Source organism: Xiphophorus maculatus, chromosome 24 (assembly GCF_002775205.1).
Source record: "Xiphophorus maculatus strain JP 163 A chromosome 24, X_maculatus-5.0-male, whole genome shotgun sequence".
NCBI classification, from domain to species: domain Eukaryota; kingdom Metazoa; phylum Chordata; class Actinopteri; order Cyprinodontiformes; family Poeciliidae; genus Xiphophorus; species Xiphophorus maculatus.
In genome coordinates, this window is record NC_036466.1 from 2,555,080 (window position 1) to 2,579,954 (window position 24,875).

The 24,875-nt window shown below is 38.1% G+C and overlaps 1 protein-coding gene across 9 annotated transcripts in view; it reads left to right on the forward strand.

The window, feature by feature from the left end:
* The window catches only part of dmd (dystrophin), a 248,638-nt gene that overhangs the window by 87,646 nt on the left and 136,117 nt on the right, over positions 1-24,875 (forward strand). For all 9 annotated transcript variants that reach the window (XM_023329879.1, XM_023329880.1, XM_023329881.1 and 6 more), the window contains exons 3-5: positions 17,002-17,094; positions 17,821-17,901; positions 19,331-19,423. In XM_023329879.1, coding sequence (XP_023185647.1) covers positions 17,002-17,094; positions 17,821-17,901; positions 19,331-19,423 — 267 coding nt within the window. The remainder of the gene's footprint in view (positions 1-17,001; positions 17,095-17,820; positions 17,902-19,330; positions 19,424-24,875) is intronic.

Below are 24,875 nucleotides of genomic sequence, written 5' to 3' on the forward strand. Positions count from 1 at the left end.
AGGACTCTGGATAACCTGACTACACTGAGGAAGTGATTCAGCTGTTGGATTCAGGTGTGTTGGACCAGGGAAACATCTAAGAGTTGCAGGACACCGGCCCTCGAGGACCAGGATTGCCCACCCTGGGTTAGCGCGACCCACATTCAGAGGCAACGTGGCCTCGATGCGGCTGTCGCGGGTTCAACTCCCGGACCCGACGACGTTTACCGCATGTCTTCCCCCCTCTCCTTCCCCCTTTCCTGTCAGCCTACTTTGAAAAAGGGACACTAGAGCCCACAAAAAAAAGACCCCTTGCGGGGCGATAAAAAACAAATAGAAAAAAAAAACAAATGTAAAGTTAACTTGAATAAATGCCAAATATTTTCAAATGAGGATTCGTTTGAGACAAAAATATGCATCTAAAATAATCTGCTACTGAGCGAAAATAAAATTCCCACCCTTTGTGAATTAAGTTGGTTTTAATCATATAGAAATGGTCTTTGGTTTTTTTCAAGCCACACAGTTTAATTGCTGGCAGAGCTGTGGAATCAATCAGTCACTTAATCAGAACCAGTCTGACAACATGAAGTAGGATGATAGAGCTCAAAAAGCAACGAATTGTGCTCCAATGAACTACAAATTAACACCTACAGTTAATGACAAAACATCAAGGCTTTGGACTACATCCCATGAGACAAAAGGGGCATTCTTTGAAAGTTGTGTGTCCTTCGATGTAAAGCGAATACAGCACTTCAGAAAACTGACATTATGTGAATCTTTAAAATGTCTAGGGCTGCTTTGCCATTTCCTGACTGAAACAACTCGCCATAACTATTGGAATACTGTTCTCTTTGTTGCATATAATCGTAAAAGAGAACATCTCATAACACCTTTAAATGGCTCCAAAAAAAGTAGAATAAAAGTTTTTTTAATTGCGTAGTGTAGCTCTAAACAGGGTAGTTTTCCTTGGAAGATTCTGTGCCAAACACAAACTGATCTCAAGTTATTGACATTTTGCTGCTAGCATTGAGCTCGTAGACTTTCTAATCCTGGATTTGTCACAAAGAATGAGTCTCTGGACTGCTCTGCCGGGGTTGAGTTAAAGTGACCTACATAGTGTGGACGAAACAAACCCTGTCCAGGCATGAGCAGCACAGTGACAGACAGCTGAGGAACCAGCTCTAGGGCGGCAGGCAGGGAATGTTGAACCCAAACTCTGACGGGCTAGCTTACATAACGCCAGCTCACCCAATTATGCCTCCATCCGGTAGAGTCTGAGGCCCTCAACGTATTCCAGCCTTTAGCACCGTGCCTTCCTGCCGTTTGGACAGCTTTACTTTTGTTCTTTGCCTTTTTATCCTCCCCAGAATGAGGACTGAGGAAAAAGACAAGACAGAGACGGGCAGAAAGGTGAACTGGAAAGGAAGGAAGCGTTGCCCTCATCAATCTAGACTTGTTAAAGTGTGAGTGTTTGAGACAGCAGAGGGGACGAAGTAACATAATAGAGGTGGAAATGAAAGGGACAAGAGTGCAAATCGGTAGAGAAGTGAAGAAGAAGGTTAATTAGTGTAAAACGATCGGATATAGACAAAGGATGGAGAGAAGGAAGGCTGACAGGAAGAGGTTAGGGTTAATAGAAGTGGATAGACTGAGAATGTGCTGACAGCAAGTTTGACTTGTGTTGTTTGCTCCTTAATGAGTCATAAAATCAAGCAATCAAAGAATATGAAACTGTTTGTTTTTAGATAAGGAACTGCATCTGGTTGTTTAATATTTCCAACTATTATTGCTTTTTCATAAGGAACTGACTGCAGTTTAGTTTCCACAAATATAATGAAAATGGACCCAGCTAATTTCTAGAGATGCACTGATCCACTTCTTTCTCCTTCCCATACCGATATCTGAGGTTTAGCTTTGGCCAATACTGATCCGATACAGAAAAGCAGCGCTGAATTGACTTTAAATGTTTTTTTTAAATAGACATAAATGTACTGAATTACAAATTAATTTGATAACTCTGCACCAGCACAGCACACTTAAATACATCAATAGCTTCACAAGCTACAAACATGTAAAAAAAAAAACTTTAATTTGTTCAGTCAGTTTAATTAAAAGAATAACAGCCAATGTACAATAAATAATAGAGAAACTGAAACTGACCAGGTTGACTACCTTGGTCAAACATGTACTTTCTTTCAAATGGTTCAGAAAGTTAAATTCTAAATATAATATAAAATAAATAATTTGTTCTACACCGATCTAGAATTTTTTTCAATACCGAAAGATATTAATATCGAATCGGTGCACTTGTATTAATTTCCAGGAGTGAATTAGCTAATACGTGATACTTTTTCTGATTTTATCTGGAACCTCAGTGAGAACCTCAGTTCACCTTCTCTGCTCTGTTGGGCTTTTTTTTTCTTCCTTCCCAGCTTGTGTATTCCTGTCTTGGTTCCATTGGCTTTGTGCCTTTTCCTGTCTTCCATTTCAGTGGACATGTTAGATGTCTCAAAGAATGGCTGCCTCAAACGGCTAAATTACTTTTGACATTGTGTTTCTTTCAGCAGAGCATGTCTCTGTTTTAGTGCAGCTTCTTGTACTCTGCGTTTATTTTGTTTTTGTTTTTTTTTCTTTCATTGTCAGGCACAAACTTTAAACCGTTTCCTTTTTTTGTGTACGTTTTCGTAATGTGACGCACCAACAGAAAGTATACAGAACTATTAGGTGGAAGGAAAAGGATACACAATTTGCACATCCTGAAACTGACATTTTTACCTCCTTTTTCTTTGCAAAAACGCTTAAGCTCAGTAATATTGGATGAACACAGGTTGTTGCTTCTTATTCATGCTCTAACAAAGCTCTGAGTCCGTAACAGAACAGCTGGATTTATACTGAGATCAGCTGGATCAGGTGACCCAACTTAAATATGTTGTGTGGATAGGTAACAAGGAATCAAATTAAGTTTATGCAATTTAAGTTTATCAAGTTGTCAAGTTAAACATATAGTAAGTTTGATAAACTTCAGTCAAGGACTTGTGACCAATTAGCACATTTTATTTCAAGTTGGAGCTCAATTCTCTTTATTTTCAGTGTAATTTTACATAAATGAGGAGGAGTTGCGCCTTGAAGGCGGAGCTAAGTCCACCCAGGTGTTTTGCACAGCTGAATGGTTGCCAAGGGCGATTAAAGGATTTCACAAACATGCATGAAAAAATCAAAACACTCCAGATGTGTTTTTGTAAAAAAAAAAAAAAAAAATCAATTTTACTTAGTCTAGGATTTTCTTACTGGAGTTCACACAACATATGCCACACTTTTCAGGTTTGTTTTTGCAAAACGTTGAAAAATTAGCATAAATTTCCTTTTAACTAAATCCACTCGACTCTTGCAGCATCAGCCTCTTCAGTTCTTATGTAATGAAAGTCAGTCTGTGCAAGAAGAATGTAGTGAATTAGGATTTATTTACTCCTTATCTTATGGTTTCCCTCCTCATTTTTGTGTTGCCCTCACTTTATACAGTTATTGGGATTTTGTTTGTCCAGCTACCAGTTTATCACCTGAAGTGAACTCCAGGAAGTTAATATAAAAGTGCAAAATTTAAAAAATAAAAGAAAATGAAAAACCAACATTACGGCCAGGAAGAGATTTTGTAGCTGTAGGATTGTAAATAAATGTTTGTTAAAACTTAGCAGGAGATCCCGTCTCAAAGGAATATACAACATTCACTTTGCTACCTTTCAGGATTTTCCTGGCTGCCCTGCTGAGGTTCTGCTATGTATAGTGAAGAACAAATCAGCTGGAACAGATTTTTTTCCCCTCTCCCCCCTCCCTGTGTCTCTTTTCTCTGCTTGCTTTTGTAAATAAGCTGTGTAATCATAACGTACCCTGCAGCAATACTTTCTGGTGGTAATTTACCAAATCAGACTCTGAATCCTGCATTCATTTCCTTTTTTTTTGTTTTTCCTCTCTCCCCCCAATTTTGCATGCTGTGAATATGTAGCTTAGCTGTTCTGCGAAGCCGTAAAATCAACCCTGAAACTTGTGATTAATCTCCAAAGTCATTTAATCTGCAAATACGCAGAGTTCGGGAAGCAACGGCGACCTTTGACTCGTACCGCCAGTGATGGCGGAGGACGTGTCGCTCCGTCGACGGACGAGAAATCTATCTGAAGTGAACAGTTAGCATAATTTCAGACCGGAAAAATGAGTGATTGGCCCTTGTGCTCGTTAAGGTTTACTGTTGCAGCCACGAGACGAACGATGCCGATGAATCTCATTGGTTCCTGTTTCCTGATGCTGATTGCTGATATCAACCTGCAGCGCCGCTCACCCCGGTGATTATCTGAGGTCGCATCTTGTTTTATTGAACAGTTGCCGTTGTTGACATTCATTGCACATCAGCTCCCCTCGTCTCATTTCTGATAGCTTGCCTCATTAAGTATGCGTTTTACTTCACCAGTGTGAAATATATCTTGTTTTTTAGCAGCCGACCAGTGAAAAAGGAAATAATTACAATGCAATTCTGATTGAAATTATATAAGCAGGAGAGAAATAAGCCTGAAAGGTTCAGCTTTAAAATCAAGAATGTCTTGCTAATGCTTTAAAGAAAATCAAACTGTGTTAAACAAAAGAACTACAACATATTCTATAACCATTAAGTAGATATAACTGAGATATTCAATTGAAACATTTAGAGCCAGCAATAGAGACAAGGTCCTATAATTTAAATCGGGCAAAAAAAATGTCCTTTACTTTATCATATTCTGTTAAAGCTCAGCACTCGACGGTCACTACTTTGTGAAATATGCTGAAGATGAGAGAGAAGGAAAAAAAGCTTCATCTTGAGTGTTTTGTCCTTTCCAGTCATTTCAAGCAGGGATACAGTGTTCCCATTTTTTTCCCCCACTGACAGATGTTTCCTTGTAAAAGGTGGAAATAATTTGACAGAAAGAATAAGCAGAGGCTCGTATTCTGTTTAAGCTTGAAATTAAAGTTAAAATAATAAAACATTTTTGGATTTGGTGGCAGGAACAAGATGCAGAGGAATAATAATGGGTCTGACAGGTAGCATAAAGATATTTAGGATCTGTTTTTGTTTATTATTTGCGGCCGTAGTTCAGTTTACAGCAGCAGAAACTTTAGGCAACCATCTGTATGGTCTATTCCAAGAAATGGCAATCCCCCTGGCAACAGAAGTAAAGAGGATAGCATTGATGTCACAGGCTTTATGGTAAACCAGACAGACTGGGTGCTATAAAACTTTTCAGCATGGAGCTGGAGGATCCAACAGGCTATATATGAACGCACAGATCAATCCTCAAGCCATGTTCATAGCCTTGTTGATGACAACTGCAGCCTAATGAACAATACTGTATGAGTAAGAGAGGGGCATAAAGAATAAAGAAACGTTTCCAACCACTCCACAAACCTGCCTACTTAGAATTTACAAGGCAGCACCGAAAATATTTCCACAAAAGAAAGTTTCATCAACTTCCTTTTAAGTTGAAAAGACTTAAAAGGAAGTTTTTTTGGTTTGAAAAAAACAAGAAAACTTTGTGGGTTTTTTGCCGTAAAACCTAGAAGGTGTAGCTTTTACGCCTTCTAGAATTAACTTTCTGCCGTCTTTAGCTTAGCTGTTTGTTTACACTGATAAGTTGTACCACACAGCTCATTAAACCCAGTATTATATATTTAAATAAAGCCAAGAATTAATGATGGGATTATTGTTTCACAGCTTTTATTAGCAGTTAGCACAGTTAGCGTTGCTAACGTTCACTTCTTATATCGGAAGTTTGACTTTACGATCACAGAAGCTGCTGGAGTTTTCTATTTCCTTCACAGTCAGACTTGTCTGTTTGGTGTTTACAACTTCGCACCAAAAATAGCACAATAACAGCTAAAAGGAAGTTTTTTGTTTGTTTGTTTGAACATCTGCCACATCCAGCAACAATCCTACCAGAACTAGCTTTATGCTACCTTTAGCTTAACTGTTTGTTTACATGAAAGACTGTGAAGTCGTACCTTTCGGCTTATGCATAGGGATTCTATCCCAAGCATTGCTATGGGCAAGCCCCTATTGTTCTACACCTCAAAATAACTGCCCCTTCCTACTACCATTAATGCGCTTCGTACCGCTGCGTGGCCCCTCACAATATATATCAAAACGTGCAGCTCAATCCCGTGAGGGGAGCTATTACTTTTGTTGTCATTTCGAGTAACTGTGGCGACATCATTAACAAAAAACGAGCCAAATTTAACTCAAAACAAAAGTCTGACACAAAACAGTGTCAGTTAGACTCAAAATAGACAGAATTTAGTCTGCCTCTCTGAGCTGCTCTTTAGAACCACAGTGATGGCAGAACGTCAGAACTACAGACATGGTGGAACAACTGCTATAAAATCATTGCATCTCTGAATGGTGCTGTTTATGTTATATCTTATATGCATATCATCTAGTGGTGGCAAAAGCAACAAAATGCTACTATGCTCTGGACATGATGACATGCTTTGATTAAATTAATAAATGTGATTCCAGTACCAAAAAATTAACTTTATACCAGGTGAGTCTCTCTAACCTGAGAATGTGAACCTATACTGGGCTGATTCTGTGCCTTCAAATCATTTTAACAATACTCCTGGAAAAGATTCATAACTTATAACTCTGAAACAGGAACAGGTCTGAAAAAACAGCCTGTGTGCTACACTCAAGAGAGATTCATTTGTTGCATCAAAGAGTGATGTCATCACTGCTGATGTCATTGTTATCAGTAGAACTGAACATTTTAATGGTGCATTAACATCAAACATGTTTTGAGCGTCAGGCGAGTCTGGTTTATATTCAAAGTCTATGTGAAGCGTTGGATGCGCTAGATTTGTCAAACGCTCCAAACGGTTCAAATTGCGCTGCGCTAGAGGCTTGAAGCGCGACGCAACGGCCCTCGACGCGCCTCCACATAGACTTTGAATGCAAACCAGCTGCGCCTGACGCTCAAAACTCATTTGGTGTGAACGCACCATTATATGCCCAGTGTCACATTAGGTCAGTGCTTCTCAATTCCAGTCCTTAAACCCCCTGCTCTGCATGTTTTAGGTGTGTCTCTGTTTCAGAACAGCTGTTTCAGAACAGCATGACCTCTTCTGCAGTAGCATGTTAATCACCCACAGATTCAATCCAGGTGTGTGGCAGAAGGGGAACACCTTAAACATGCAGGGCAGGGGGGCCTGAGGACCGGAATTGAGAAACACTGCATTAGTTCCATCATATTAGGACCAAAACCTGGTCCTAATATGATGGACTCATTGCTTTGGGTCAGGGGTAACATTTAGAGGTAAGATGCTAATTAAGTTTTAGATAGGGTTAGGGTTAGGAATAGACTAATATTGTTTGGGGTTAGGGAAAATGTGTGGATTAGGCAAAATCGCAGCTACTAAAATGAAGGAAATCAATGCAAAGTTCTAATGTGGGTCGAAATAGTTTTGACAAACCTGTACAACATTTTGTTTTCTAAATCATTATAAACAATGATGATATAATATTAGGGTGTTTTTCTGCCAGTTGTGTAGCTGCAGTCACTAGTAGTCTAATGTGTTGAATGTGCTGAGGCACATTCAACGCATTAGAAGCCAATCAGAACCAAAGGTTTGCCTTTTGGTTCTGATTGGTTGTTTCTGGACAGTAGCAGAGCTAGATGCATTTTCACAGATTCACTGTTTCATATTCTACTGTCAGACACTTTTAACAAATATTCATCCATCCATCATCTAACACACTTATCCTTGCACACACACATTCACACCGTAGGACAATTTAGAGAGATCAATTAATCAAGCAATTAATGCCGAATGTTAGCAAAACCTAGGTTTGGATAGTGACCTAGGTTAGTGCCACCTGGGGGTGGGTCGGCGTAAAGGCCGAGCCGGGCATAGATTGGCCTTCACGGCAACGCCAACATGAAGCCCCTTCATGCAACCAGTGGAGGTTGGTCGCATGGACATCTGTCTTTCCTCGGACCTCCATGTTTGTGTGGAGGTTTGGCTTTGCGTGGACTCCTCTGATTGCAACCTGGGTGTGGGTCGGTGCAAAGGCCGAGCCACGCTATGCATGGAGACCCCTGGTTGATTGGAGGTCTGTCTTTCGTTAGACCTCCCTGATAGATTGGAGGTCTGTCTTTCCTCGTACCTCCCTGGTTGATGGGAGGTCTGTCTTTCCTCGTACCTCCCTGGTTGATGGGAGGTCTGTCTTTCGTTAGACCTCCCTGATAGATTGGAGGTCTGTCTTTCCTCGTACCTCCCTGGTTGATGGGAGGTCTGTCTTTCCTCGTACCTCCCTGGTTGATGGGAGGTCTGTCTTTCCTCGTACCTCCCTGGTTGATGGGAGGTCTGTCTTTCGTTAGACCTCCCTGATAGATTGGAGGTCTGTCTTTCCTCGTACCTCCCTGGTTGATTGGAGGTCTGTCTTTCGTTAGACCTCCCAGATGGATTGGACGTCTGTCTTTCCTCGTACCTCCCTGGTTGATGGGAGGTCTGTCTTTCGTTAGACCTCCCTGATAGATTGGAGGTCTGTCTTTCCTCGTACCTCCCTGGTTGATGGGAGGTCTGTATTTCGTTAGACCTCCCTGATAGATTGGAGGTCTGTCTTTCCTTGAACTCTTCTGTTCGTAGGGAGCCTTCTGTCTGCAGGGGGACCTCTGGTTGGGTGGAGACTCTAGGACGGTTGTTTTCCAGAGCAAGTTTTAACTTCACCTTCAGGTCTGCAACCTGACCCTGCAGAGATGTTACCGTTTCCTCCTGTGCTTTGAATTTGGAAGCTTGCTCTGTGTGACTTTTGAGCTGCTCCTCGTATTTAAGTCTCACTCTGTATTCTTCAACCATGACTTCTATCAGGCCTTTGTTGCGGGAGGCATATTTTTCAGCCTCCCTCTTGAAATAATCCAGCTGTTGAAGGATGCTCTTGTCGGCTGTAACTTTGGAAGAGCAAGAAACATTTGACACATCTTTAATCTCTGGCACGTTTCTTTCTTGTTCACGTTTGACTCGCAGGTGATGTTCTTTTACTACCATATTTTGCAGTTTTTGAATCTCCTCCTGATGTGATTTGACTTCAGCCTGATATGCAATCCTTCGGTCTCTTTCCTCATGGAGATCCAAAATCTTACTCTGCAACTCTTTTTTAAGATAGTCTACCTGGTTTGTGAGATCGATGACGTGTTGGCTTGTTTCTCCCACAACTGAGGGGGTGATCTCGAAGCCAGCAGAGGGAGTTGTTTCCTGCTTGACTTCCAATGATGTTGGACTCTCAAAGTTGCCAGAAGGACCTGATTCCCCCTGAATCTCTGCTGATTCATCTTCCGGCTTAACGGGGCTGTCGCTGTCATCTTCAAAAGAAATGACTTCGTCGAAGTCGACTTGGATGTTGAGGTCCATCATGTCGACCCATGAAAGCTCAGCTGGAAAAGCTTCATGTTCACAAACAATCTGTTGTTGCTTCATGTCGATGTTCTGGTAAATTCTTGCTTCTCTGAAAGGCGTGTAATATCTGGAATCGATATCCCGCTTGTTTCAATTAATTTCGAACGTGCTCTGAAGAGTGATCTGTCGCGATAGAACTGTGGAACAGGTCTGAGAAATCGCTGCCTGCGAGCTACATTCAAGAGAGAGACTCCTTTGTGGTATCATAGAGTGACGTCATAACCTCTGATGTCATTGATGCCATTTGAATTGAACATTCTATCAACCTTATTCCTGGGAGGCTTACTGGGGAAACGATTAAGGGTCTTACTTCCGTCGCCCACCAGAAGTAGAAGTATTTCATTGTAATTTGGAGGGTTTTTGGCTAATCTATATTCATGATAGAAGTTACATCTCTGTTTTCAGTTATTGTACAATATTTAGTAAACTTGTTTATGGACACTGTCTGCTATCAGAGAGCTATTCAGTACAGAGGATTGTAATTATGAGCTTAATCACGGGGAGCAACAGTGACACTGCGTTAAGTTTTGTAACAGAATTTCAAAAGAAAAGCCTAAATATTCCTCTCAGGGTAGTGCTAACTAATATTAGCCTTTACTATCTTTTTTCTCTCAGGTTATTGCACTGCCCTGCTGCGCAAGACAGTAAATTAACCTTAGCACAAAACTTTGCATTTCACTGCCCCCATTAGCATTAGCCTTTTCCCTAAAAGAAGCTTTTAGCTATTTTTCTTATTTATTAGCCATGCTTAGTACACTGAATGGAGTGATGCTCCACATGCTACTGACAGCATTTTGGCTAATGTTAGCAGTTTGGCTCATTTTAACTTGTACACTAATTTCAACATACTGAAAGTCCATGTTACTCAACATGTTTGTCAATCTCCACATGCTATTGAGTACATTGTAGCTTACTTTAGCATTGATGCTAATTTGTAGCATCAGAACACCCACAAAGTGTGCCAACCGACAGGCACACTTTGGCAGGCCCCGTTTAAATTTCTTCAGAAATTTTCTAGTTAAAACTGTAGTTTCCTATTTAACTCAAATGTCACTAACAGCTTTTGATGGGCATATTCAATGTTTTCATAGGTTTTGTTAGCAGTTAGCACAGCTAGCAATGCTAGAGGTAATAGCAGCCTCTTAGTTCACGTTTTATTTTCGACTGTGCTGCTCAGATTGTCGAGATACTACTGTAATTTTCTATTTTCTTTACATTTAACATGTGTTTAGAAATTTTAAAAATAAAATTTAGCAAGTATTCCTGTTAGTTCTTTGCCACTCCTATTCAGGCCTCTGAAGTTTTATATATCTACATAACCCATATTTTGCGGTCATTACAGTATAGTCACACAACTTCATCGCAAATCAGTCTAGTCAAATCTTAACTGCTGTGGTCACTTCTTTCTTTCTCTGAGTATTTATCATAACTGTGTGAACTTGCCTTATATGGGAATCTAGAAAGTTTTTTTTTCCCATTTCTGCACTGCGGTCAAAAACAAAAGATTCCACCCTAAGCTTTAGAAGCATTGCTCTTTTTCTTGAAGCCTTTCGACTGATATGGCTATAAATAAAAAATAAAAAACAAATACGAGAAAAACAATGCAGCCTAGACAGCAAAGTCATTTAAGGGACAAGAGCTGTCATCAGAAATCTTTCAAAGGACATAGAGAAAGGAATAAATCAGCTGGGTGTGTTTTTATTGAAGCTGTTTGGAATATTGCTGGATTATTAAGATGCATTTCTCATCCATCATGTCGTTTTACGCAAGGGTTGAATAAGTTGAACTCATTTTGAAAACTATAGAGGAATCCTTATGAATAAACAATATTCTGGAAGTGAAACTTCTGACTAGTGTACATAGGGTTAGGGTTAGATTCACAGTATCTAAAAAAAAAGTAAGTACACCCCTGATATTGTCATTGTCCCATGAACAAATATAATTTAATATATTTACATACGTGAAGCAGTCAGTGTACAGCTTGTAAAGCTGTTACTCAACACAGTTGTATTGTAAATGGCTGGCAACGAGGTTAAAAGTGAAGATTTGTCAATAAATTTGTGTGGCAATATATCTAATGATTAATTGATTGTGAAATTAGTTGACTATTCTTTCAATTATCAATTCATCACGATTAACCCTTTGTCAAATTTCCTGATGCTTCGTTACAATGAAACTTCATTTTCTTTTCTCGCATTTCCCCCCTTTAAAATAAATTAATTTGTCATAAATGTCTAAATTGAACCAAAAAGTACATTTGCTCCTGACATTTAAGTCAGATTTTTGGTAACATTTTTAGCTCCCCACAGCAAAGGAGTATTAATGTTTTGATGAATCTGTTCCCAGTAAACAGTGAGCAGACAGTCCCACGGACGTTTTACTATCTTTTACTGTGCAGTAAAATGTTTCCGTGTTGTAAGAAATATACTGAAATTTCTTTGTGATTACTAATTCAGTTCTTAACCTTGTGGGAACGCTTAATTTATTCCTTTATATTAAATTGAGTCAATTGATGAATGGAGTTGAAGTTATGACATGGGTTAGATTTGTGTTAACCAGTAAAACTGGCCGAGTTATGGACGCAAATATCATTTGAAGTCGGGAACATTTGCTACATATATCAATAAAATTTTATGTCACAGCACAAAATTTCTGAATGGGTACACAATGGACAAAAAGCAATATGTAACTTAGAAAAATGTTAGGCATAAAGTAGCTCAGCGATCATTTTCTTCTCATTTTTCCACTGTTTTTGTTCATATCCAGTAAAGAGGCGAGAATAGCAAAGCTTTCAAAGTTTCTCTCTTGCTTACGTTAAATAATTCAAGTATGAATTGTGTTTGCACTTGTACTAAATAGATTTTTATCGCTCGCGAGTCATCGGAATTCAGTTTCTAAAATGCCAGTCTTCCAGGAGTTGGTCAATAGTTTAGACAAACAACGAGGGTCCCCTGTGACCAACAGAAAGGCAGCCATTATCTGCATCTGTTACAAACCTCCATCCTCTGTTTGCTGCCATCGAAGTGAAACCCACTGATTTGTGGAAGGGAGGGTGTTGTGCATTCTTTATTTGTCCTCAGATGACATTGCACAGGTAGCATCTCATTTGTTTTTCTCTTTGTAATTTAGAGTTTGGTTATCCATGATGTTCTGCTGGAAAATTCAATTACAGAAGCAGGTTTTTTTCTTTCCTTCTTTATATCACTGCTTTCCATTTATTTTTCTTTTGCTTGCCGCATGGTTTTTTATCTGACGTGGAGGATGGACAGCATACTAACGACACCGATTTGGCCTTTCAGTTGAAGTGATGCACAGTTCGTGTTTTATAAAAAGGCTGGTCATTATTTAATTTAAAAAAAATTTTATATTTACAATTTTCTGATTTTCTCCTAAGTACTTACTTTTTACCTAATGTTTACTCAGACATCTAATAAAAATGTGTCTCCAACTTTATAAACAGCTGAATATGCAGATTCACAAATAAAAGAACAAAAAGCCTGTAAAGATTTTTCCATGTTTGTTCGATGTTATATTATATTGGATATATTCGACATTCATTTAAATGCATATATCTTATTAATCAGGCATTCTTCAAAGTAAGACGAAAGTGTTGTGGTCGGATGAGACCTGTGTGACGCAACACTGAGCTTTATATCACCCCGACGACGTCGTCATGATGAAACATGATGGTGGCAACAAGATTTAAGTTTTTTAAGTTTGATACCGATTATTTTGACACCAGCCCAACCTGTAATCGGTATGTACTGCCAATTTTTTTAAGCCAACATTGCTTTTTCATTTAAATGATAAAAATGACAGAATAACAAATATTACACAAGTCTCAATTTAACCAAAAATAATTATTATATTTTGATGTAGTTCTACCTCTGTTGTTTGATTTGTACATTAAACAGTAAAATTTTTTTCTATATAAAATAAAATGGGCCAAAATATTGGTTGCTTGGGGTATACGTCGACCTCTAGTGGCAGCATCGTGTGTGTCATGAAGTGTCCTGAAAAAGCATGAAAAAAGAAAAAAAAAAACATGTTGGAGGCTCCGACATGTCATAGCCTGACCTGCAACACACAGCCATATTTACACTGGAAACAAATGCACTCCACACTATTCAGATCTTCAGTTGCAGAAAGTTTAAAAGCCACAAATTTTGTCGTTCAGCACAGAAAAAGTGAAAAGCCGAATTGACTTAATGCACTGTTTTTCTTAAATGCAGACATACATGTACTGAATTGCGCTGACTGAGCAACTTTAATTTGCTCATTCAGTGCAATTGGTGTAATAAACCAATGTAAAATAAAAGATGAAAAAACTGAAATTTATAAAAATAGATTGACTACCTTGGTCAAGCAGGTAAAAAATAAACCATTTCTTTTCAACCATTTCTCAAAGTGCAATTAGGAATTCTAAATGTAATGCGAAATAAATAATAAAAGTTACTAACCAGCCCCGTTGTGACTGAACAGGAGTGAACCACTACAAAACAGGAAGGATGGGGGCTTTCTAATGAATATACTCAAGACGGCGCAAATTGACCAATTAGATATTGTTCTTAATTACTCCTCTGGTGCTCAAACAGCCAGTAAATCTCATGTGGTGCTTGAGTACCTCCAGACATAAGATTTTGACATTTCTAACAGCATAGTAAAAAACAAATTTTTTTAAAACAGAAAAGATGTCACATAAGGTTTGGATTTGCTCTGGAAATTATGTGGCTGGCAGCCGAACTCAGGCTGCTGCTGAGTGTGGGTGATGATTGTCAGAAAACCACACACAGTAGCTATACTTACAAGGTTTAAGAGGTTATATACAGTAGGTAATCAGATGTAGGGTGTCTGAGCCTGCAGGAGCAGCCGAACATGCAATAGAAATAAAAACAAAGTATTTATTCCAAGTACACCTTAACCTTTTTCACTCTGTAATCCATCTGTTCCCTGTTTAATGGCAGAAATGCTTTACAAGTTAAATGCCCCAAAATAAAACACTTGAGATTTCTTGCTAGGATTTTTCTGACATTGAAGATGTGGGTTGAATATATGTGCATGCTTGTCTGTTTTCTGTCATTATGACGATGAAAAACCTGACAGATGTCAAGATTAGGGGATCTCCAGTTAGGATACAATTTGAATTACCATTCAAATAAATTTTTGATACGGATGAAAGGGCTCACTGCAGTGGGTGATAACGATCAGGGGGGCAATACGCTCGCTCAGAAATCAAGAAAAAAGTTTCCTATTGAATTTCTAGTTCAAAATGTGAAATACCTTGACTAGTCATTCAACTTGAGATTTGTAAAAACCTTTCTTTTATCGATAGAAACCTCATGTGTAATTAACTTTGAGTTTCAGACCGTGGGTGCTAACTTTTGCAGCCAAAATAGTTTGCACTACGTGTATTATGGGTTATATTGAGCTTTAACTATTAAAATACAAAGTTTTAAGCATGTTTATAGAGAATCTAAGGTATTTGTAGGAATTTAGCTTTTCACAGAGGGGAATTGTGTCCCTCTCAGTATTGGGGGTCCATTGTACTTTGATGGGTGAAACATAAAATTCATATTCATATGCTGAAAACGGATTCTGTAAAGTAGAGGTGTTTAAATTGTGAAACATAGAAAAAAAGTATTACATTTTTGACATTGGTAAACACGAGTAGGTGTTTGTATGTGCACTGATTACAGATAATTTAAAATGCAGTTATTTTAGCTGTATTATAACCTTTGAGGAGTGCCATAAGGTTTACATAACTCAACACCAAATATGTGTTTATATTTCAGGTAAAATCCATACTAATACACATTCTGCTGGGGATAGAGTTAAGTCGAGGATTGTTTCAGTCTCCCCCCGCTTCACCATTGTACAGTTTTACTGATGCTGGAGTTATAAGTGCTCTCAGGTTTCGAAAGACTATTAGATCCCCCAGGACTTGTAGTTATAAGAGCTTTCATTTTGCACTTGGGACACTTGATAATCTGTTTTCATCCTCAGGGAGCAAAATTACAGGGAGGCTGTCACTTAAAGGACAAAAGACTTTCTTTATAGTTCTCTATGTGCAGAATGGGGAATGGATTTTTAGTCATTCACGACAGAATATTAATCACCCAGAAGAAATGGTGCTGGGGTATTTTGGAGGGCGGCCGGTATCCATCTACAGAGGTCAACAGGTGATAGGTTGGTGTGATATTATCACCAAAAAAATCTAATAACTGTTCTATAAATAACACCTAGAGAGAGCCCTGTATTACTGTGTTCTCTACAAAATTATTATTATTTTTTTTTTTTTTTTTTTGGTGATTGGCAGCACTAAGACCCTCCTCCTGGTTCTGATTGGTGGTTTCTGTTCACTGTGTATTTCTGCAGATGACAGTAGAATCATGGTTAATTTTTCATGCTATCACAGCTTAGTGAGGGTTTTAACAAATATGTAAAAAAAAAAAAAAGATTTTTATGACAGTTACATACTGCGGTGAACAATGCCAGATTAAACCTTGTTTGAAAATCTGCTTTTACGCCTTAGCCTTCAACACGATGTGAGACATCAACTTTTACTTCTATACTATAAGTGTAATATGCTTTCTTTATGTATTGATCTGTGAGGTATAGGAGCGTTCACTATGACCAAAACCACTGAATGCTGGAACGTTGCAGGTTGTTTTTGATTCAGCTCGGTTTGTCGTCTAGCCTCTGTCTGTCTTTTCATATTTTCTTATTGACTTTGTGTTCTCAAGGTTTCAGACATGAAGTCATTCCAATGAATTAAAGACATGTGTATGTTTAAACTCATATTAAATTAATCAAGTTAGTAACAATATTATTTCAGGTCACTCATGGACACTGTACAATTAAAGACAACAGTATAAAACCATTAAAATAAATGAGTCACCATCAAAGCTCTTAGAGAACGTATTAATTTAATAATGCACAACCTTTCTTTGACAAAAATAACACAGATTTATCTTGAATTGCATTTGCTATTTTTCAATGTAGTTACAATATTACTTGCAATACATTTATCAAACATATTAAATATTAAAAAATCCATATTTTATCTCCTGAATCAGTCGTTCAGGTCCTCTGATTTCGTTCTAAGAGGGGGAACTCATAGTGTATTCAGCCTGCAGCGTGTTCTGGTGTGAATCAACTCCTAGTTTGTAAGGCCAGACTTGTCAGCGCAGATAAAGAACAACCCCCCGGGTATAAAATTGTTATCTTCACATTTAACACCAGGCTGCGTTGTTATTACTCGAGAAATGTGTCTCTGTTCAGACCAGTGTGTTGTTTTCTGCCACTTTGGAGGCTGAACCGCTGGCCTTTTTTGTGAAACCAGCAAATTCCCTGCAGCATCTCTGCAGGAGTCATTCGAGCCTTTGTTTTTCCTCATTTGTCAGCTAATAGTTCTGATTCTGATTTACCAGTTCAAAGAAATTACTTTTTCCTGGTTGGGAACATGTGTATGTTAAAGAATGGTGCTCATGGTTTGCTGTTCTCATTGAGTTTTAGTGCATTCTGCTAAAGGTTAGCTCTGTCTCTGTGTTTCAGACAGGAAAGCCACCTGTGGAGGACCTGTTCTCAGATCTGTGTGATGGACGACGCCTGCTGGAGCTGCTGGAGGGCCTCATAGGACACGAGCTAGTAAGGATACACACACACACACACTCCCACTCTTTCTTTTACCACAATAAATGGAATAGAGCAGCACATCCGGGTACCCTGCCTAGCCGCAGCACTCACACAGCTCTGAGGCTAAAAGCACACTTTTGCTAAAGGCCAAATTTTGAGACATTTTCTAATCCAATGGCATCAAAAAAAACAAGCTAAAACAATTTATCATTTTCCATCTGCATGTATTGTTATGTTAGGTAGCTGTCTGTCGAAACGAAGGTCGTTCGCTATAGTGAACGCAAAACTGCTCTGTATTGTATCTTAAAAAATTGTTTTATTTAGTTGGAGTTCTTTCTGTTTTTCTTTTTTTGCCACACTTAAATGCTTTAGATAATATGGGTTTCCTTTATTCAGGGGGTAAAAGTTATCCAAACCTCTGACTCTGAGAAGAAAGATAAAATATTAGTACTGTGTGGTCAGAGTTGGAAAGAATGACATTTAGGTAAAGCACTCAAACTCTGTCCAGCACCACTTCCTGTACTTTAACTTTTTTTTAAATGCAGATTGGTCTGTTTTTGTTTCGGTATCCACACACACACACATGTAAACACACCACTCATATATTATAATTTGGCTTTTTGTAGTGCTTATAAATGCTCTGAGCAAGATCTGGTTATTCCTCATTAATATGCTTTGCCTGCTCCCTGTGCTTGCGTGTGTGTGGGGGTGTGTGTGCGCGTGTGTGTGTGTGTGTAGGTGAGACTGGAGAAAGGGACTAGCCGTGTTCACTCACTTAACAATGTCAACCGTGCTCTGCAGATCTTGCAGAAGAACAATGTGAGTATACACACACACACTATAACACACTAAATCACAGTTTGGGTGTGTACAGACAGACACTAAAGTAATTTGACAGAAAATCATAAAAACCCCATAAACCCGACGACAGAAGGCACGCTGAGCGAAAAGTCAAAAAATGCTGTGTACATATCTTGTTTTGATGTAATATTTGTGGAAGTTCTGAAAGTAGTTTTGGGGGGTTAAAATCTATAGTGTGTGATGTTTTACCAAAAGCAGGAAGCGGACTATATAGCAGGGCATTCTGGGTAAATGCAACCAAAACAAATGCTAGTCTAGCTCTAACAAGAGAAATGGCTCTTGGTCTTCAAAAGAGAAATCCTACAATCCCTAATATCTGACACCATTCCATTTTTGTTTACATTTCATAAATAAGAAAGTCACACTTTTGTCTTCTTCCGAGGTTTCTGTGTCGTTTCCTTCTGTGGTTTGAACATTGGATGCTTCCCTATAAGTCCCTATTGGATGATAAGAACACACAGTTCCTCAGGAGTTTCTCAGAAAAGTCCTGAGGAATATTGACAAAGACAAAATGTAGGTTCTTTCTATTTTATTTTAAGAAATAAAAAAAAATATATGTGTAGGTCTTTAAATCATCCAAACAACATTTTAAACACTAAAGAGAAACTTAAAAGTTAAAACGTTGCATTCTGAATTACAAACTTGCTACCATATGTTAGCCAACGTCCTAGCTTTTCCTCATTGAGCAACACGTTTTGATGTTTCTTATTGGTTGTTCGAATTTTCCAAAGATATCAAAAGAAAAACTGAAACATTTGTCAGACTAAAGGCGCCAAAATAGTAATGAAGGTGTTTTAAAAGGACAGTATTATGTAAAATTGACCTTTTTGAGCTTTAAATCATGTTAAAATGTTACTGCATCATCACCCATGCATGTTTGAGAAATCCTTTAATCTCCCGTGGCAACCATTCATCAGCTGAGCTCATTGCACAAGCTACTTCTCAAAGAAACGTGGGTAAAAATGTTGTTTAAGTTTTAATAGAGGAGCCATGTTGTGATGACTTCCTGGAGGTGGAGTTTCAGAAAGAGCAGGAGCTTCTTAAAGAGACAGAAGCCCAATTTTAACATGTCAACTTTCAAAGTCAGATATCTTTTAAGTCATAAATGGATCTTTATAGATCATTTTTATTACAACTGAAGCTAACAGTCACTTGATGGTGCTATAAAATGATACCATGTGGCTGGAAACACATAATACTGCCCCTTTAATTCTTACGTCCACCACTCTTTATGATAAATTCTAAGTGTTTTTGATTTAACTTGCCTCCACAAACCCCTTCTTAATGGAGTCAGAGAAAAACAAGGAGAGAAGGTAAGAAAATCAGTTTGGCTGTTGGGAAAACAAAGCAATCACAAGATTTTTGTGTCTCTGCTGCCTCTCTGCAGGTTGATTTGGTGAATATTGGAGCGGCAGACATCGTTGATGGGAATCACAAACTGATTCTCGGGCTCATCTGGAGCATTATTCTCCACTGGCAGGTGTGTTTGTGTGTGTGTGTGTAAGTTGGGGTGAACATTTGTTTCAGGGTGCCACGTTTCAAATCGATTATAAAGAAGAATACAAAGAGCTTTCCAATTTTCACCCAAACAGGCGGTTTTCGTGTCTGAAACACAAACTCACTCCCTCGAATTGCTCACATTTGTTTTACATTATGTTAAGCAAATGCTACTCGTTCCTTTTTGGTGCATGTTAAGATCATTTTGTCTTTCATATTTGAACCGAGTGCTTTAGATGTCGTACCTGTCAGTCTGTAGTCATGTTGCAAGAAACGCAAAGACGTCAGAGTGCTGCAAGGAGAAAAAGTAAAATATGAAACATTTAATATACGAAACATTTTCTCTTAGTGACAGCAAATGCATACTGATTCCATAAGGGAAACTTTGCCACATGGTTTCTCACTTCATCCTTACTAAGTGTGCAAGTCGTCACCTTACATGGCTGGGTGAACTATAGTTGGAGTAGAAATTTTTAATTCATCTTCACCGTTGTTTTTTTGTTTGTTTAATGCAGCACAATGCCTTTCAAAATATTCATAGCCTTGATGAAGTTTGTCAGATTATGTCAGGTTGCAACTGCAGCTCTGAATGGATTTTATTTGCCAGACCAAAAAATGGTAAGAAATTATTAATTATAATGATTTGTTTATTTTGGAAAGACAGTTCTAGGGAGTCCAGTTTTAAGTTTTAGTTAATCATTCCTCCTTTTGAGTCCTTTAGTACGTAAAACATGGAGGACAAAAGTATATTGGTGTGTTAGAATGGCCCAGTAAGTCTAAACCGAAAACCAATTAGGAATGTATGGCAAAACTGGAATCTAAGCTTGAACGATATTGTAAATAATCTAGTTTTGCATTAATTGTAATTGATGTTCAAAAACAAATTCACACCACATTTTTCAGATTTTCTATGTTTATTTTTCTTGTAAAAACCTTGAAAGCAATAAAAAAAATATTTTTTTTTACTTTTTGCTGGTTTATCACATGAACATGTTTGTAATTTTTAAAAATCTGAAAAAGTTCAAGGTCATGTAACTGTTGTTTGTGTCACAAGAAAAAAAATACATAAAGTTGTTTGAACTTGTCATGTTTATAAATGTGGAGGAAGATAAAATCAAACTGGTTTCCATTAAGGTTGAGAAAGTTTCAGAATTTGAAAAGCTTATCAATTCTGGTTGAAAACTTTTCCAGATCATAAATTCCTTGAATTTGTTCACCTCGAATATTGATCTCTGTCTTGTTGTTTCTACTGTTAATTCTTTTCAACAGCGAATCAAGACTGTTTTCATCTTTCCTATATTTTCCATAAATAGAAACATCTGCAAAATACAGTTGCATACTGCCATTTAAATGCTTCCCTCTGATGACTTAGGCTGTCTGTGAAACATAAAGCAATGTACATGTAGATGTGTCTGACAAGAAGTGTGAAATGTTAGAACTTAGATGGTTTTGTAGTGTTATTTTAAGAACTTCTCCCTTTAGTAATCCTTTAACATTAACTCATGTCAAATAACTGACAGAAATTGTCAGACTTGGAGCATTTTGACAGAGGGGTTCCCAGCGAAGTCGGTCTTATATTCTCTTGAGACCTCATCCATTTGTCACCCTGTGCTGCAGACATTTTGTTGCTGTGCACTATATATACAATTTCTTGTATTTTGTATTTTGGGTTCTTTTTCTCTACTTTTCCATTGCCTGAAGCGTTGACTTAGCGGTTGATCGCCAGGGGACATCGTCTTGGATCTTTCCTGTCTCATCATGGATAATGGATCTGATGCTCATGAATTCTTTGCCTTGCTCCTTACGCTTGGTGTACCGCACCAATCTGAATCATCAGCTGCCTCCGCCTTCTCTTTTGGCCTGCCTATGATACCATTGGGGTATCTGATGAACTGCAGGGCACACGCGTTGGTGGCATGAACTTCAATCTCAGCATTTAGCCCGACTTTGTAGTTGATAACATCCTTGTAGTCTCTTTATGAAACGCTGTTCCAAAGATATTTGAAACGGTTCTGAACATCAAATGTCTTGTTTTTTGCTTGATCAGTACTGTTAACTCTGATAACCATGCATCCCTTTGATTTCACTGGACTGCTTTTGTCGCATCACAATGAGACTTTGATACTACTGCTTTGTTTCCCTTTGCCTCAGATCTGTTAGGTGATGTCTTAATCAATTTTAGTGTTGTTTTTAAACATTAAGAGCAGTTTTAACAATTAAAAAAAAATCTGGAGGCAGGTGTTCTGGTCACCAAGATACTAATTGTGCAAATCACCCTGATGTGGTGTTGGTATCATTATGCTATGTAGGGAGGCTTTTCTTTGGCACACACAAGGAACCTCATCCCTTAATTGAAAGATTCTACCTCATAAACTGCTGGAAACTACTGAGATAAATAGCAAAAAGAAGTGACCCTACGACTGAACCTTGAAGAACACCAGTCTATATCGCTAAAGCCTCAGAGTTATTAGTTATGCTAACAGCTAAACATCTTTGTTGATCTGCAATTGCTAGAATTTGGTCAGCCACATCCAGACATGATACAGAAACTATTCTCTGTTGGAGGTCTGGCACTGTGACTCTGGTTGTTGTTTCAGGGGAAGCAAGTTGTCAGATTTACTTGGAATGGAGCTGGTGCTGCGGGACACACATATTGACACTTTTCTCTTCCCGTATTGATGGGTGTTAGCCTTGAGTGGGCCTGTTCTCGTCTTGATTTTCCCTTCCATCCTATTTATGGCTGGGTAAACAAAGTTTGGTCAATAACATGTTGTTTAGCTTCTCCTTCTCTCGTGTCCCTTCTTCGATACCTTATATCTATGACTATTAGTCAAGCGTCCAACATAGACTTTACTGTTATTTAGCATTGGATAACTATGCTCTAATAAACATGTCGGAGTTGATATTGTCTCCAAATGTGGATCATGTATAATGATTGAAATTGGCCATCAGTGGACGTTTCAGAGGTTTTTTCAATGTGCTTCTTCAGTGACATATTTCCGCCTGTTAGTTTCTGTTTGTAAGTGCGTATTTCTTGCTGTCACTATGTCAGTGTGGCTAACTTTTAATTTGCATCCAGCTGCCTTGTCAAAGCTCCCCTCTAATTATAGCAAAAATATATGCAGTGACCCATTTCCTAATGAGTCCCTTTCTCCTCGACCAGCCACATTTTTTGAGGAAACCCTAACAATGATATACCTCCCTGTGTGTCTGCGTGTAATATAAATAATGAATCCTTACACCAACAATTTACCTCATGATAAATTTTTTCAGAATGTTTTTTGTGGTGTATCATACATTAATATATTTTGTCACACTCACTTTCTTTTATATTTCTCTTTTACTCATTCACAGTACATTTCTGCTGACTGGTATTAGTCAAAGACACGAGTTGTGATGTACTGTATTTATGTAAGTTTGGAAATGATTGTTATAAAAGAGATGGCCTTTTTCTCTATTGTGTGCAGATTTGCACAGATCTGTCTTCCATAATTGCTTGGAGAATTGATTCCTTGCTGGCAGAACTATTACTATAAGCGCTGATAATCGCTAGCATGATGCTAATGTTCTCAGGTGCAGACGTATAAAAAAACTGAATACACTTCATTACTAGGTGCATCATAAGTTGCCATTTGGAAGAAAAAAAAAACAATAATTGGGTCAGGTTGAGGTAGAATATGTCTGAAGTGAATTTTGCTTAAATAGCATAAGCAAAATATCAGTATCTCCTTAGGAAGGTTTGGGATCTTCTATTGTTTCTGTATTTTATCTCACTTTAATTGAATGTCTTTTAAACGGTGGGAATTTTTATGGCAGTTGGATGGTATGCAAATTATCGTATAGGTGCAACCCAGAGGATTCAGATAAATGTTTCTATGTCAGAATTATTTCACATCCCTAGTGGGATTCCATAAAGCTCAGGTCTTAGCCCACTATTGTTTTTTCTAAATATAGTGTGGAAATCAGCACTAAGCATATTCCTTTTTATACCATAGTATATTTCTGCTATATATTATCTAGGTTTATTATTCCAATACTTTGTTGGCTCCTTGAATTGTTCAACAGCAAACATTGCCTTTATTAGACTTCCATTTACACAGCTTTCTTCTTTTGTTCTGTTCAGAAGAGTAAAAGCAGCAAAACATTCTTGTTGTGATGTATTTTGACTTGCAGAATTATTTAGCTTAAAAAAGGCTGTTATAGTAAATTTGAGTCAAATTCTGCTTCTTAATAAGTCATTGGACGTTTTGTTAGTGACCATTAATTGTAAAAATGGTGGTTATTGAAAAGACCAATACTTTGTCATATCTTTAATTGTAAGAAGATTTTCAGTTTGTTTGTGACTTTGGCCTTAACGAAACATTAAGGCATTAATTACATGTGTTGACCAGCATTCTTGAAATCCAGTTCAAGAGCCGCCTGAAATCAATCCACGGGCTGCAAATGGCCTCCAGCCCTCAGTTTGGACACCAATAATTTAAAGCGCAACTCTTTTTTTTCCATGCTTTCCCCATCACACCAGTTTACAGACACTGGTCACTTCAGTAACCCACGGCGATAGTAGTGGCAGCATTTTTAAGTTATTTTTTGCAGAATTTTATTCAGATTATTTTTTGGAAGGTTGTGTGGACAATTATTCCCTCTGGTTTTGGATGCTGTGCAGCTGGAAGGACTTTTGCTCTCATTTGTGCTTTCGAACAGTCAGTTTGACGCGTAACCGTGGCAACAAGGTGTTGGTGTAACTCTAAGCAGCTGATTTCCATTTCAAAAGCTCAACCAATTCCTGAACTATGACCTAAAGAATCCAAGAGGAGTTGAAAAGAAGGCTTCACGGATGCAGAGCAGGACAGTGGATCGTAACAGGGAAGGATCAAATCCCTGATTCTGTCCCTCTACCTGGCAACCAGAGAGATCCCAAGAGCAGCAAAAGCAAAGGAGGTGGATTAGCTGATGATGTCATTCAGCAACAGTGTCTTCAGTCAGAGGCCACTTCAGATTCGTTGCAAGACTGACTGCCACAACTCAACTTGGATGACATGATTTACAACAATGTTCAATTTTCCTTAGAAAGAAAATATTTTTAATTAAACTAAATTGAGCCAAAAGCAACAATTATTGATTTGCTACACCCTCCACACTTCACTTTTATGAAATTGTTAAATGTTAACAGTACAGTTGTACCTGGCTCAGACATTCAGACCTCTAACTTTTCCATATTCTGTCGTATTTTAGTTTAATTATAATTCACAGTAATAAATCTTAAAAGTGCATCTGTATTCTGCTCCATGAGTTTGTTGAACCATTTTAACTCCAAATACAGCTGTAGGTCTTTGAATTATTTTGGATTTTTTTTTTTCTTGCACATTGCTTGCAAAATTCAAGTAATTCAAGTTTTTTTTGTTATCAACAGCATGATGCTGCCACTACCATGTTTA